The sequence below is a fragment of the Miscanthus floridulus genome, chromosome 18 (genome assembly GCF_019320115.1).
Source record: "Miscanthus floridulus cultivar M001 chromosome 18, ASM1932011v1, whole genome shotgun sequence".
NCBI lineage: Eukaryota > Viridiplantae > Streptophyta > Magnoliopsida > Poales > Poaceae > Miscanthus > Miscanthus floridulus.
Window position 1 is genome coordinate 9,114,105 of NC_089597.1, and position 12,638 is coordinate 9,126,742.

The 12,638-nt window shown below is 44.8% G+C and overlaps 1 protein-coding gene and 1 pseudogene across 1 annotated transcript; one reads left to right on the top strand and one right to left on the bottom strand.

Moving 5' to 3' along the window:
* The first annotated feature begins 452 nt into the window (after window positions 1-452).
* LOC136523783 (kinesin-like protein KIN-7A) lies at window positions 453-6,748 on the top strand (annotated as a pseudogene).
* An 807-nt stretch (window positions 6,749-7,555) lies between these two features.
* LOC136523811 (dolichyl-diphosphooligosaccharide--protein glycosyltransferase subunit DAD1) lies at window positions 7,556-9,777 on the bottom strand. Its single transcript, XM_066517365.1, has 6 exons — window positions 9,644-9,777; window positions 9,316-9,420; window positions 9,186-9,233; window positions 8,105-8,192; window positions 7,971-8,014; window positions 7,556-7,883 (listed from the first exon to the last, which is right to left on the bottom strand). Exons 2-6 carry the CDS (start codon window positions 9,394-9,396, stop codon window positions 7,800-7,802), a joined length of 345 nt encoding a protein of 114 aa, XP_066373462.1. The 5' UTR covers window positions 9,397-9,420; window positions 9,644-9,777; the 3' UTR covers window positions 7,556-7,799.
* Between the last annotated feature and the right edge of the window lie 2,861 nt (window positions 9,778-12,638).

Below are 12,638 nucleotides of genomic sequence, written 5' to 3' on the forward strand. Positions count from 1 at the left end.
GATCGTAAACGATCGTAAATTTTCAGCCGAAACAGTATTTCTCTCTCACACAAACCGACCAGCAGTACTTTTTTCACGAACCAGCAACGAACCAGCTCAACCAAACGGCTGAAGATTAGCGAAGATGGCCTCAGTGGTTGAAATTTGCATTTAATGACTACCACCACCCCTCCCCCTATTTCACTCACTGGTCAAGCTCAGCTGCTTGATGGCCCCACCTGCAGCCACACAGTCACGGATGGAGCATCATAGCCTCTCTCTCTCTCTCTCTACTAGTGCTGACGAGAGACATATAAATAAGTGGGAGAAAAAAAACAAAAAACAAAAAGAAATGGCTAGCGGGCGTAGCTAGTGGGGGCTTTGGTTAACGCCTTCCAAAACTAGCCGTTGCTCGCTCCACGGCCGCTCCCTTCATTTATCATTTTTCACTCCCCCTCCCCTTCTCTCGCTGCTCTCCGCTCTCCTCCCTCTCCGCTGGAGAAATTCAAAAACCATACTCCTATCCTGCTACAGAACGGGCGATTCCTCCCCAGTCGCACGCGCACCGGCGAGGGCGGCGGCGGTGCTTGGGCTCCCCGACCGCCTGCCTCCTAGGAGAGGCTCCCTGCTCCGCCTCGGGTGCGCGCTCCCCGGTACGACTGCTCCTGCTCGGCTCGGCCGGATCGCGCTCCTCCCCCTTCCCGGCCGCCGCGCTGGTGAGTGCCTGCCTTCTACGCGGCGCTGTACATCCTCCTCCCTCCCTCTTCCGTCTCCTCGTTTCCTTGAGCGGCGCGCGGCGGTTGCTGCTCGCCACCTCCCCACTCCCACTCCCCGCTCCGCGTGGTGGAGGTGGCGGCGTGTCGCGACCGGGCTGGGTCCTGGTGGGTGGGCCCTCGCCGGCGTCATCCGCCGCCGCCCGATCTGCTCCTGTGCTGTGGCGCGGAGGCGCGGACCGCCGGGTAGGCAAGTGCGCCCCCCGGTTTCCCCAGTGGCGCGGTAGATTAGGAAACCGGTTTGCTCTGTTCTGGGTGGATTTGTTCTAGAAAGGAAGGTAGTTTGTTTATCCGCGGCTGCTCGTTTCCGGGATTTCGTATTTTTGATGACGCGAGTTCTTCGGATCGGGTTTCCATATTATGCTGATATATAAGTCCGATCCACTCACTACTGGCATCCACGCGTCCCCTGGTGTCTCAGTGCCGACTAGTTTTGTTTGCGCCACCCCCTTTTGACAAGGGTTCGGATCGGACATCATCTCGAATTCGAGATGCAGATTCCGTTGTGGGGGGATTGCGAGATCCTGGAATCAGCAATTCCTCGTCTACGTCCAGCGGAGTCTAGAACGAATGCTGCTCGTGACATGACACGATCATTAAATTTAGTACGGATTTATGCTTACATGGAAATTGCTTTGCCTGTGCTTGCATGAATCAGTGGAAACTAGATCTGTATTTTTGATTCTATAACATGCTGGGTGTCAATTTTTGCAGCATTTCAAATTCCAAAAGTCGGTGTCTAGATCCCTGTAAAATACTACTAACGTCTGTAGTTTACTTCTGCTGCTAGAAACTAAACATTTGTTTATTTGGATTCGAAGTTAAGGCATTTTAGAAAATGTCTTTACTAGTTTGCCAGCAATTCCGTTTATGATGAATGATGCAATTTGTTTTATATTCATGTGACCGTTGTTTCCAGTTCCTTATTCAATTCCTGAAATCTTTGTTTTAGATTATAAAGTGAGGAATAAAAAAATGGGCACGTCAAGACCACCAAGCACCCCTGCATCAAAGGGTGAGCACACACCGATGTCGACTCCTGGTGGCAGCTCAAGGGCCAAGGAGGAGAAGATTTTTGTTACAGTGAGGGTGAGGCCACTAAGCAAGAAGGAGCTGGCTGTGAAGGATGATGTGGCATGGGAGTGCGCTGATATCCAGACAATCTTGTACAAGGGCCCCACGCAGGACCGAGCTGCACCGATGTCTTACACTTTTGGTAGCGTGGCTTGATCAATTCATGAGCAATGCAACTCAAGAAAATCTGTTTGCAACTGATCGATGTCTTTGAATTCCTTTCCTTCCAGATAAAGTGTTTGGGCCAGCTTGCCAAACAGACGTGGTCTATGAAGAGGGAGCTAAGGATGTTGCAATGTCTGCACTGACAGGCATTAATGGTAGGTTAATTCTCAGTTTGTACATTTGTGGTAGTGGAGTGATCATCTGCAAGTGACCCCTTACCTTGTGTTTGTTTTGCAGCCACCATTTTTGCATATGGGCAAACCAGCAGTGGTAAAACATTCACGATGAGAGGCGTTACAGAGAGTGCTGTTAGTGATATTTATAGACACATAGATAATGTGAGTTTCATAAATCTGAGCAAGTCAGCTTTTTGCTCTCTATGGTATATTGCTTTCTAGGATGCATGTAAGTGTTATAACTCATAATTGTTCTTGTTTAGACTCCTGAGAGGGAATTTGTGATCAAAATATCTGCTATGGAAATTTACAATGAGATTGTGAAGGATCTTCTACGACCTGACTCTGCTCCCCTTCGGTTGTTAGATGATCCTGAGGTTTGTTTACAACTTTGTCAGTTATTACAATGGCCATGAAAATTTTGATCTTATAGTGAACTAAATGAAAATATTTTCTGTTTGACAGAAAGGAACCATTGTGGAGAAGTTGCAAGAAGAAATTGCTAAGGACAGCCAACATCTGAGGCATCTAATCAGCATTTGTGAAGGTAAACACTAGGTGCTGTAAAAAAAAAAAAGCAGAAATGAATGCTAATCACTTTAACAACCTTTCGAATGATTGCAGAACAAAGACAGGTTGGGGAGACTGCACTAAATGACACTAGTTCACGTTCCCACCAAATCATTAGGCTGGTACGTGTCCTGTTTTCATTGAGTCATTCCAGGAAAAACATGGTGAGGGAAGTATTAATCTTTTGTTGTGTATATCTTATCCAGACTCTCGAGAGCAGGCTCCGTGAAGTTTCAGGATGTGTGAAATCTTTTGTTGCTAACCTGGTAAGCATGATATCCTCAAAGGTCTTATATATTGGTGATGCCGATATTCATAATTTCAATAATTGCTTCCTTTGCTTGCAGAACTTTGTTGACCTTGCTGGAAGTGAACGAGCTGCACAAACACATGCCATAGGTGCAAGGTTGAAAGAGGGTTGTCATATAAATCGCAGCTTGTTGACTTTGACTACTGTCATCAGAAAGCTAAGGTAGAATTCAAAGCTCAAGTTCTACTTGTGTGTAAGAAGCCTCAGTCAGATTTTTAGTACCTTTTCTCTGCATCCATCTACAAATTGTAACATTGAAGATTTCTGCTAAAGAAAATGTATCAGATAAAATGCATTCTGCTGAGATGCCATATCCTGATTGGCCATTTGTCATTTTGAGTCAAAACTGGAGGATAAAAGGCTTTTGAAATGTGTAAAGTTATTCCAAGACTAACAAGTACTTGCACATTTCTGGTCCATGAATTCATCTTGCTAAACAAAAGCTTCTAAGATGTCTTCTTCTCAATTAACTCTTTGCTGGTATATTCAATTTTGTTCTAGTTTGGCCTTCAGCGATCAATAACTTTAGGTTGGGTGTTAGATAAATGGCGATTAAAGATGGTTGCTATATTCAGTTTTCAAAATAGGATATCTCACTCATTAAAGCATTTGTCACGTTAAAATAAATGTTCTACAAATATGTTGTTTCATTAGCTTATTTTGTATCAGTGGATTGTCAATGATGTAGAAATAAATTCCACTTAATAAATGAAATTGTAGTGCTTGTATGGTCTCCCCAAAGCTAGATGACATGTATTTGGATCAGTGCAATTGATTGAGAGTGACTTTTCCAGTCTTATTTGTAACTGAAACTTAACTGTAAACTTCAATTGCAGTTCAGGGAAAAGAAGTGGACACATACCCTACAGGGACTCGAAGCTGACACGCATTTTACAGCTTTCTTTGGGTGGAAATGCAAGAACAGCAATCATCTGTACCATGAGCCCAGCCCTGACACATGTAGAACAATCTAGAAATACTCTATTCTTTGCAACCTGCGCAAAGGAGGTCACAAATACTGCAAAAGTTAATATGGTAAGGGTGTGAGTCGTGACTCTGAGACAACATTTCTTTGTGCCTTAGTAATTGTTGAGATACATCAATGTACAACTCAACAATACATGTTCCATGCAGGTTATATCAGATAAGCAATTGGTGAAGCACCTTCAGACAGAACTTGCTAGACTAGAATCAGAGCTGAGGACCCCTGACCGTGGCTCCTCTTCTGATACCCTCATAATGGAAAAGGACAGGAAGATTAGACAGGTAAAGTCTCTGACCAAGGTTTCATGTTCACTTTTAACTTTCAAGAGTGCACTAAATGCTTGAAATCATTACCATGTTTTACATGATCTAATCAATGAATTGTGTAGATGGAAATTGAAATTGAGGAGCTCAGGAAACAGCGAGATATTGCACAGTCAGAGCTCGAAGAACTGCGGAAGAAGAAGAGTGATCACCAGCCAGTAAGAATCTGGCTTTTGTTTGTCCCGAACTCCTCTTCATTACCATTAACTAACCCTTTGGGTTGCACTCTACTCTTGCAGGGGTGGAATCCCTTTGACTCGCCACAAAAAAACACGAAAGTGCCTTACATTTTCAGGATCACTAGAGCCAAGTAACAAAATTAAGATGATGAGAAGCTCAATTAGGCAATCATCTACTGCTCCATTTATGTTAAAGCATGAAATCCGCAAGCTGGAGCAGCTGCAACAACAGCTTGAGGTTGAAGCAAACCGCGCCATTGAAGTACTTCACAAAGAAGTTGAATGCCACAAGCATGGCAACCAGGATGCTGCAGAAACCATCGCTAAACTTCAGGCAGAAATCAGGGAGATGCAATCTGTTAGGTCTGAGAACAGAGACGTGGAGATGATTACAGATGAAGGAAATGGATCTGATTTGAAAGATGAGATTTCTAGACTTCATATGCAAGACAATGATATTGCCAAACTTGAGGCGAAGTTAGAAAATGTGCAACGGTCTATTGACAGATTGGTGATGTCACTTCCAAATGTTGCCATGCCATGTAATGAGACTACCCCAAAGTCGAACAGATCAAAGAAGAAGAAGAGGCTTCTTCTTCCTCTGGGTGTGAGCAACAACATAAACAGAGCAAATCTTCTAAGAGCACCTTGTTCTCCCCATTCTTCCAGTAGGCCTTCAGAATCAGAAGTTGAGAATAGGGCCCCAGAGGGTGACACTATGTCTGTTGAGGGTTCAGAAAAGGCTACTCCCACCAAGAGTGAAGATGGAGATATGTCATCTCGTGATGAGACACCACGCTACAGGCGCTCCAGTTCAGTCAATATGAAAAAGATGCAGAGGATGTTCCAAAATGCTGCAGAGGAAAATGTTAGGAGCATCAGGGCTTACGTGACTGAACTGAAGGAGCGAGTTGCAAAACTTCAGTACCAAAAGCAGCTGCTAGTCTGCCAGGTTTTGAACTCACTTGATCTTTCTTCCCAAAAAAATTGTCTGCTTTCCTGCTACTAAAATATGTTCGATTACGTTATTTTACAGGTCCTCGAGTTGGAATCTAATGAAGGCAAGTCGAATGGAGAGGATAATTCTGGGCCTCTACAGGATGGTCCTGATTCATGGGACAGATTATTCAAGGAGCAGATGCAGTGCATTATTCATCTGTGGGATCAGTGCCATGTGTCGATCATACACAGGACCCAGTTCTACCTGTTATTCAGGGGTGACAAGGCTGATCAGATATACATCGAAGTCGAAGTAAGAAGGCTGGTATGGTTGCAACAACACTTTGCTGAGGTCGGCGATGCAAGCCCTGGTGCTGTTGACGACCCTGCAGTTTCACTTATCTCCAGGTACTGAATAACTACTACAATAGCGTCACATGCTGCTTGTTTTCTGAGTTTCACCGATTGTAGTTCCAGATACTGTTGAAGAGTATAACCAAAAGAAAGGAAAATAGTGTGTCTACATACCTTTTAGCCATCCGTAGTGAAGCATTGCTGTGTTCAGTAGCCATAACAGAGTATTTTGTATGTTGCAGTATGAAGGCATTGAGGAACGAGCGAGAATTTCTCGCGAGAAGGATGGGATCAAGGCTGACGGACGAAGAGCGAGAGCGCCTCTTCATCAAGTGGCAGGTGCCCCTGGACGCGAAGCAGCGGAAGCTGCAGCTGGTGAACAAGCTCTGGACCGACCCCAACGACCCAACGCACATCGAGGAGAGCGCGGACCTGGTGGCCCGGCTGGTGGGCTTCTGCGAGGGCGGCAACATCAGCAAGGAGATGTTCGAGCTCAACTTTGCAGTCCCCACGAGCAAGAAGCCATGGATGGTGGGCTGGCAACCCATCTCAAACATGATCAGGGAGAAGACCCAGCAGCTCTGGTGAGAACTGAATCAACTGATGGTGCCGGCCTCGCCGATGTTGTACAGATGGAATGGAACAAAAGACAGTACATTTCGTGATGGTCGGTTCAGCTCTGGAAATTGTTGATCAATTGGGGGAAGCGTCTCAACTTCCTTCCCGGTTGGACGATTGGTCAAGGCCACAAGTGTCTGAGTTACATCTTCCTGTCATCCTCTGTGTGTCCTCTGTAGATGGTGAAAGAGAGAGAATCTGAATGTTCTCGCATTCTTCACATATTTCCTTTCCCATTCAAGCCAAGTTTTGTTTGTTCCTTCTGTTTTATGATATTATGATTAGTCGATTCAAATTTTTTTGCCCCCCTTTTTTCTGCTGTCTGTGTCTGTGCATCGGAATTGCTGGATCTTGATTGCCGATTCTTGTTATCTTGATTGTCAATCACATCACAGATACTCTCAATCTTCAGCCTGTTCGTTTAGCTGGGCTTGTTCGTTGCTGGATCGTGAAGAAGTACTGCTGGCTGATTTGGTGTGAGAGAAAAATACTATTTCGACTGGAAATTGACGATCGTTTACGAGAGAATAATCCCAGCCGAACAGGCTGCTTGTTTGCGGGCCTATAGCGGAGCTCAGGGACAATAAGCATATGTACTTTCAGAACGACGCTCCTAGTTAGTTCCATTTAAACAAGAATCGTGACAGATGAATAGATTTATTTTTTGGAGCAAAGTGACAGATGAATAGATAATATACTGCAAAAGATAAACGCATAGAATTTTCGCCTTATTCCTAGCAGCAGCTGCATTGATTCAGAGTTTCAGACAAGAAATTCAGAGTCTAATGTTCATGGCCAGACAACTTTGTGATTTTCATGCTCCTGAGTGTCTGAGTTACAACTTTTGCCAAATGGCACTTTTTTTAAAACAAAAAGGAAGATCTCTGAGTCAAACTCCATTGCCCACCGATGAGTAACTGAGACGTTCTTGCGCTGTTCGTTTCTGACAGCTGGGTTCTGAAGCTGTTGCTTATTTGTTGGTGTGGCCAGACGAACAACTGCACAAGGCCTTAGAAATGGAAAATGCGTGTCTCCTAACGTATATGCTCACCGAACATGCGTATGTCCCCAATTTGCAGCAGTTGCTTATTTGTAGAATATAAACCTCGGTGCAAATGAAGTATATCTTCAAATTAAGAAAATGCCTGTGGTAAATACATTCTCAGCGCTGGACCAACAAAGGCAGAACTGTCCATTTGACTAATAGTTCCTCCAGGAATACTCAGGTTACATAGGTAATCTTCAACAGATCATATGGATATTCGACATTACGACAGTTCCAAACATTTAAACGCGACAATCGGCGTCCACAATCTGGGGCTACAAAATCTTAACCACATGGTGCGGCAGTTGCTTATCCGAGGAAGTTCATGATCACCAGGTGGAGCACCAGGTTGCACAGGACGAAGTCAGCAAAGGCCCTTTCTGGGGGAAGATCCTGCAGGAAAAGTTTTGGCATATGACGTCATGCCAGATTTTCAAAATAGAACGGATCCTACCATATGAAGATGAGATGAAGTGATACCTTAAATTCTTTGTTGTCTTTGTTCACTTGAATGCGGAGGCAAACTGAATGAAAAAAGGTAAAAGGAGAATGTGACAGTTAGTTCGTATCATGCAACCAAGGTAAAAGGGCAACAGAGGGTAAGAAGCTCCTACCAGCAAGAACTGCAGTTCCTATGCATGAAAGGACTCCAGAGAGGAAGGAGTTGAAGGGAAACGACCCAACCAGTCCCATGTAAGCAACCTGTTTCATACACATTAAATAGCATACCAGTAATAAGTCTCTGAAGGTGTTTCACTTGTATTAGCATTCCAGGGGCAATTATCAGCTATGTTGCAGAAACAACTAAAGAGGAGTTACGAACCAAATAACAATGCTCAGTTCACAATACAAGTGCACAAAGATAGCCTTGTCCTTAAACCTAAAAATTATGCTTGAGGACAACAAATTCCATGGTTTTCAGAAAATGACAGCTAACAAGTTGATATATCCAATCAACACCACTGAATGAAGAACATATAGTTTGAAATAGTTACAATGACAAGTACAGTGCTACAACATCCACGCAATCAGGTTGACAATGGCTAGGTAGAGCTGAGATTTGCAAGTTGACTACTTTGCTGTAGCCAGTAACTGAGAAGAGTTGCAACCTTAATAAAGAATGTACAGTTGGCAAAGCAAGAGCATAAGATAACTTGTGCTAATACCTATAAATCATGCTTGAGGGCAATAAGTTGCACGATTTAAGAAAATGGCACGTGATAAGTTCATCTATCCAATCAAACACTGAAGAGCATACATAGTTTGCAAAAGTTCAACTGAAGGTACAGTGCTAAAGCGCCCACACAATCAGGTTGCCAACAGCTAGGTAGAACAGAAATTTGCAAGTTTGACAGCTTGTAATCAACAACCGAGATTTACATACGCGGTATATCAGTTGATAGCTTTAGCAGAGCAGCCTGTTCATAAGATTTATTGAGCATGTATCTGATGCCTACCTACCTACCCACTGTTATATGACAACCAAATAACCAGGCCATGTGTTTTGGCGTCTCCCATGCTAGGTTTAGTGAAAATCAAAATCCACAGAAAAACATCCGCTGATGCGGGATACTATGGTATACACTACAGGCTATTCAGATACACTTCCCTAACCATATTTCGAGGCTTTCAAACCTATTTGAACAAGATGTTTGCATATAAGAAGACATAAGTGTTTTAAAAAAAAACTTATACCTGAATAAGGGCAGTGGCAACCGCAAAAACCACATAGAGGTCAATAATCTGCAGACATATCACCACACGGAGTTAGAGGGGGTAGCGGACGACCGCAGGGGAAATGGGAGATCGAATCGAACGAGGCTACCTTGAGATTTGTTGGTGTGGCAGCATACGCCTTGCCAAGGGACTGGATCAGAAGCTTCGCATCACTGGTGGCCCTCGGCATCTTGAAATCCCGTCGTCTTCTCCACTGGAGGTAAAGGACATAACCAGAAAGGAACAGGTCATAATCAGATCAGTTCGCTTGGATCGACAACTTTTTCAAGCAAATCGGAGTTGGTAGGCATAATTTTACATGTGTACTCTTGAAATCAGATCAGATCCGAATACAGAGGAACAGGCAAGTAGCTCGAGTGAGGGTTTGGGTGGTGATTTCGCACAGCAGGAAGGAGGAAGGGGAGGGGTGGGCATACCTGGCGGAGTGCGTGATGGGTGGGTACTCGTCGCCGGCGACGGCGAAGACCTGGGCGGCTGGCGTCGCGTCGGGCTCGGGCGGCGGTCAGAGGCTGTTTGGCCTCTCGAGGGGGACGGGGGGTTTTCTCGTTCTCTCGAGTCTGGACCGTATCGTGTTTCCTGGGCTGGGCCGTCGTTCCTTCTTCACGTTTTTTTTTTTTTTTTTTTTTTTTTGCACAAAATTTTCTTTTCCTCTCATCATGTTTCACTCTCTGATTCAAAAAAAAAAAACTTGTTTCACTCTCTTTTTTATTCTTCCTGATTCCGTATTTGCTAGTACTATTATTTTTCATTCTTCCTGATTTCATGGCGTTCAGTTTATTTCTTCCTGATTTCGAATTTGATATTTTTTATTCTTCATGATTTCGATAAAGTTATTATTATTTTTCATTCATGGGACAAATGCAAATATTAAAGATTCATGGCGCTCTGTTTTTTATTATTTTTTAATTCTTTCTAATTTAATATTCGTCATGACTCTCTCAATTCCAAATTATAAGATGTCTTATCTTTTTCTATATACGTAATTTTTTATGTGCACTTATATATACACTATGTTTAGGTACGTAGTAAAAGTAATATCATGAAAAGCTAAAACGTCTCGTAATTTGGACCGGAGGCGGATATTAGATATTCGTAATGTTCAGCCATTTAGGTTGGGATTTAAGGTTCGACGTCATTTGTGTTGGGATGCAGGGTCCGTTTGAGAGCGCTCTTGGCTTCAGGTTCTCCGTGAGAATCGATCCAGACAGTTAAATGATTTAAAACAGATTTGACAAAAAAAAATCGCCTCTCTACTTGCACTGGGAGATGTAAGCTAAAAACCCCCCACTACATTCCGAAGGAGATCTGACAAAAATCGCTTATCTACCTACACTTAGAGTCGTAAGCTAAAAAAAATAACCGTTCCTCTTCAATCCCTTCCAGAAGGGTATGCTCTGAACCCGGCATTCGTTCGCCCATATGCTTCGTTGCTGGCCCACAACGTCAGCCCAACAACTCACATTTCTTTATTTCTCAAAAAAAAATTGTTCATCCACTTATTCCTATCCACTCGTTACTCTTCCTATCGCTCTTATCCGCTCGCCTGCCGCCTCCGAGAGCATGACTGCTGGCCCTCCGATGTGCACCGCTCGGGTGCTGGCCTTGCCAGGCACAACACGCGGCTGCCTTCGAGTTGCGGCGCTCGGTTGCCGGTCTCCAAGTCGCACAGCCGCGGCCTCGCCACCGCTCGTGCGGCCGATGCCTCTATTTAGCGACGTGCAATCACTACTGTCGGCCCGCCTAAAAGGTCCTAATGGCTAGAGGAGGTGAAAACTCCAGTTTGGTTTTGGTAAATTGATGAAACCCTAAGTGCTAACCTAGTTTATCAAGATGACTATGAGATAGGTAGCACTACTCCAAGTGATGAAGCAATGGCGAAGATCATGACAATGGTGATGGCATGGTGATGGTCAAATGCTTAAACTTGAAAAAGAAGAAAGAGAAAAACAAAAGGCTCAAGGCAAAGGTATAAAATGTAGGAGCCATTTTGTTTTAGTGATCAAGACACTTAGTGAGTGTGATCACATTTAGGATAGATAGTTGTACTATTAAGAGGAGTGAAACTCGTATCGGAATGCAGTTATCAAAGTGCCACTAGATGCTCTAACTCATTGCATATGCATTTAGGATCTTAGTGGAGTGCTAACACCCTTGATAATATTTATGAAAATATGCTAACACATGTGCACAAGGTGTTTGTAGGGTTGAGATGGGTTTGGGTCCCTCTCTCCCTCCCGCCGAGCTTGCTCGGCGGGATTCGGCGCTTTCGGGAAAATGAAATATCTATTTTCTATTGCGCCGGATGCAAAATTCTTGGTGGTTGGCACACTTGAGCAAGGGTGAAGATGTTAGAGTTGAAATGGAGTTGGTCGAAATGATGCTGGCGTCGGTCTACTGACCGGACGCTGGGTCACTCAGCGACCGGACGCTGAAAGGCTGCGTCCGGTCGAGCTGTCAGATGGCACAGTGGCTAGGGTTGAGCACCGGACGCTGGCCGCGTCCGGTCAAGGTGGACCGGACGCGTCCGGTCGAAAAAACATGCCTCGGGGAGCTTACTGGAAACGACCGGACGCTGGGGCTTCAGCGTCCGGTCAGTTTTGACCGGAGCGTCCGGTCAGTTTCATAGCTGTTGAAATCTGACAAATAGCGTTTGAAGCTGGTGACGCGTGGCGTCCATCGGGCGACCGGACGCTGAGGGCCAGCGTCCGGTCGGTATGACCGAAGCGTCCGGTCAGAGCATGTTTTGCCCAGTGAAGGGGTACAACGGCTCTATTTGATGGGGGCTCTATTTATAGCCCCATGACCGGCTCAAGGGAGAACTCTTGCACATTTTCATTGACATAGCATCCTTGTGAGCTTAGCCAAAGCCCTCCCACTCATCTCCATCATTGATCCATCATCATTGTGAGATTGGGAGAGAATCCAAGTGCATTGCTTGAGTGATTGCATCTAGAGGCACTTAGTATTCGTGTTGCGCTACGGATTTCGCTTGTTTCTCTTGGTGGTTGCCACCACCTAGACGGTTGGAGCAGCGGTGAAGGATCGACACGAGTTGGTGATTGTTCGTGGCCGCCTTCGGTGATTGTGAGGGGAGTTGTACCTTTCTCGGCGGAGCGCCGAAAGGTAACTCTAGTAAATTGCTCGTGTCATTGAGTTACCTCACTTGTGGGTCGGTTCTTGCGGTGTCCAATCGTGTGGACGAGGTTTGTGAAACACCTCTTAGCCGCCGAACCACCAAGTGTTGGTCGACACAACAGGGACGTAGCGTGTTGGCAAACACGTGAACCTCGGGAGAAAATAGATTGTCTCTTATCTTTGGCATTCTTCCGGTGATTGGCTATATATTCATCTTGTGATTGGTTCATCCCCTACACGTTGGTATAATCACCTTACGCACTTATTTAAATTCTT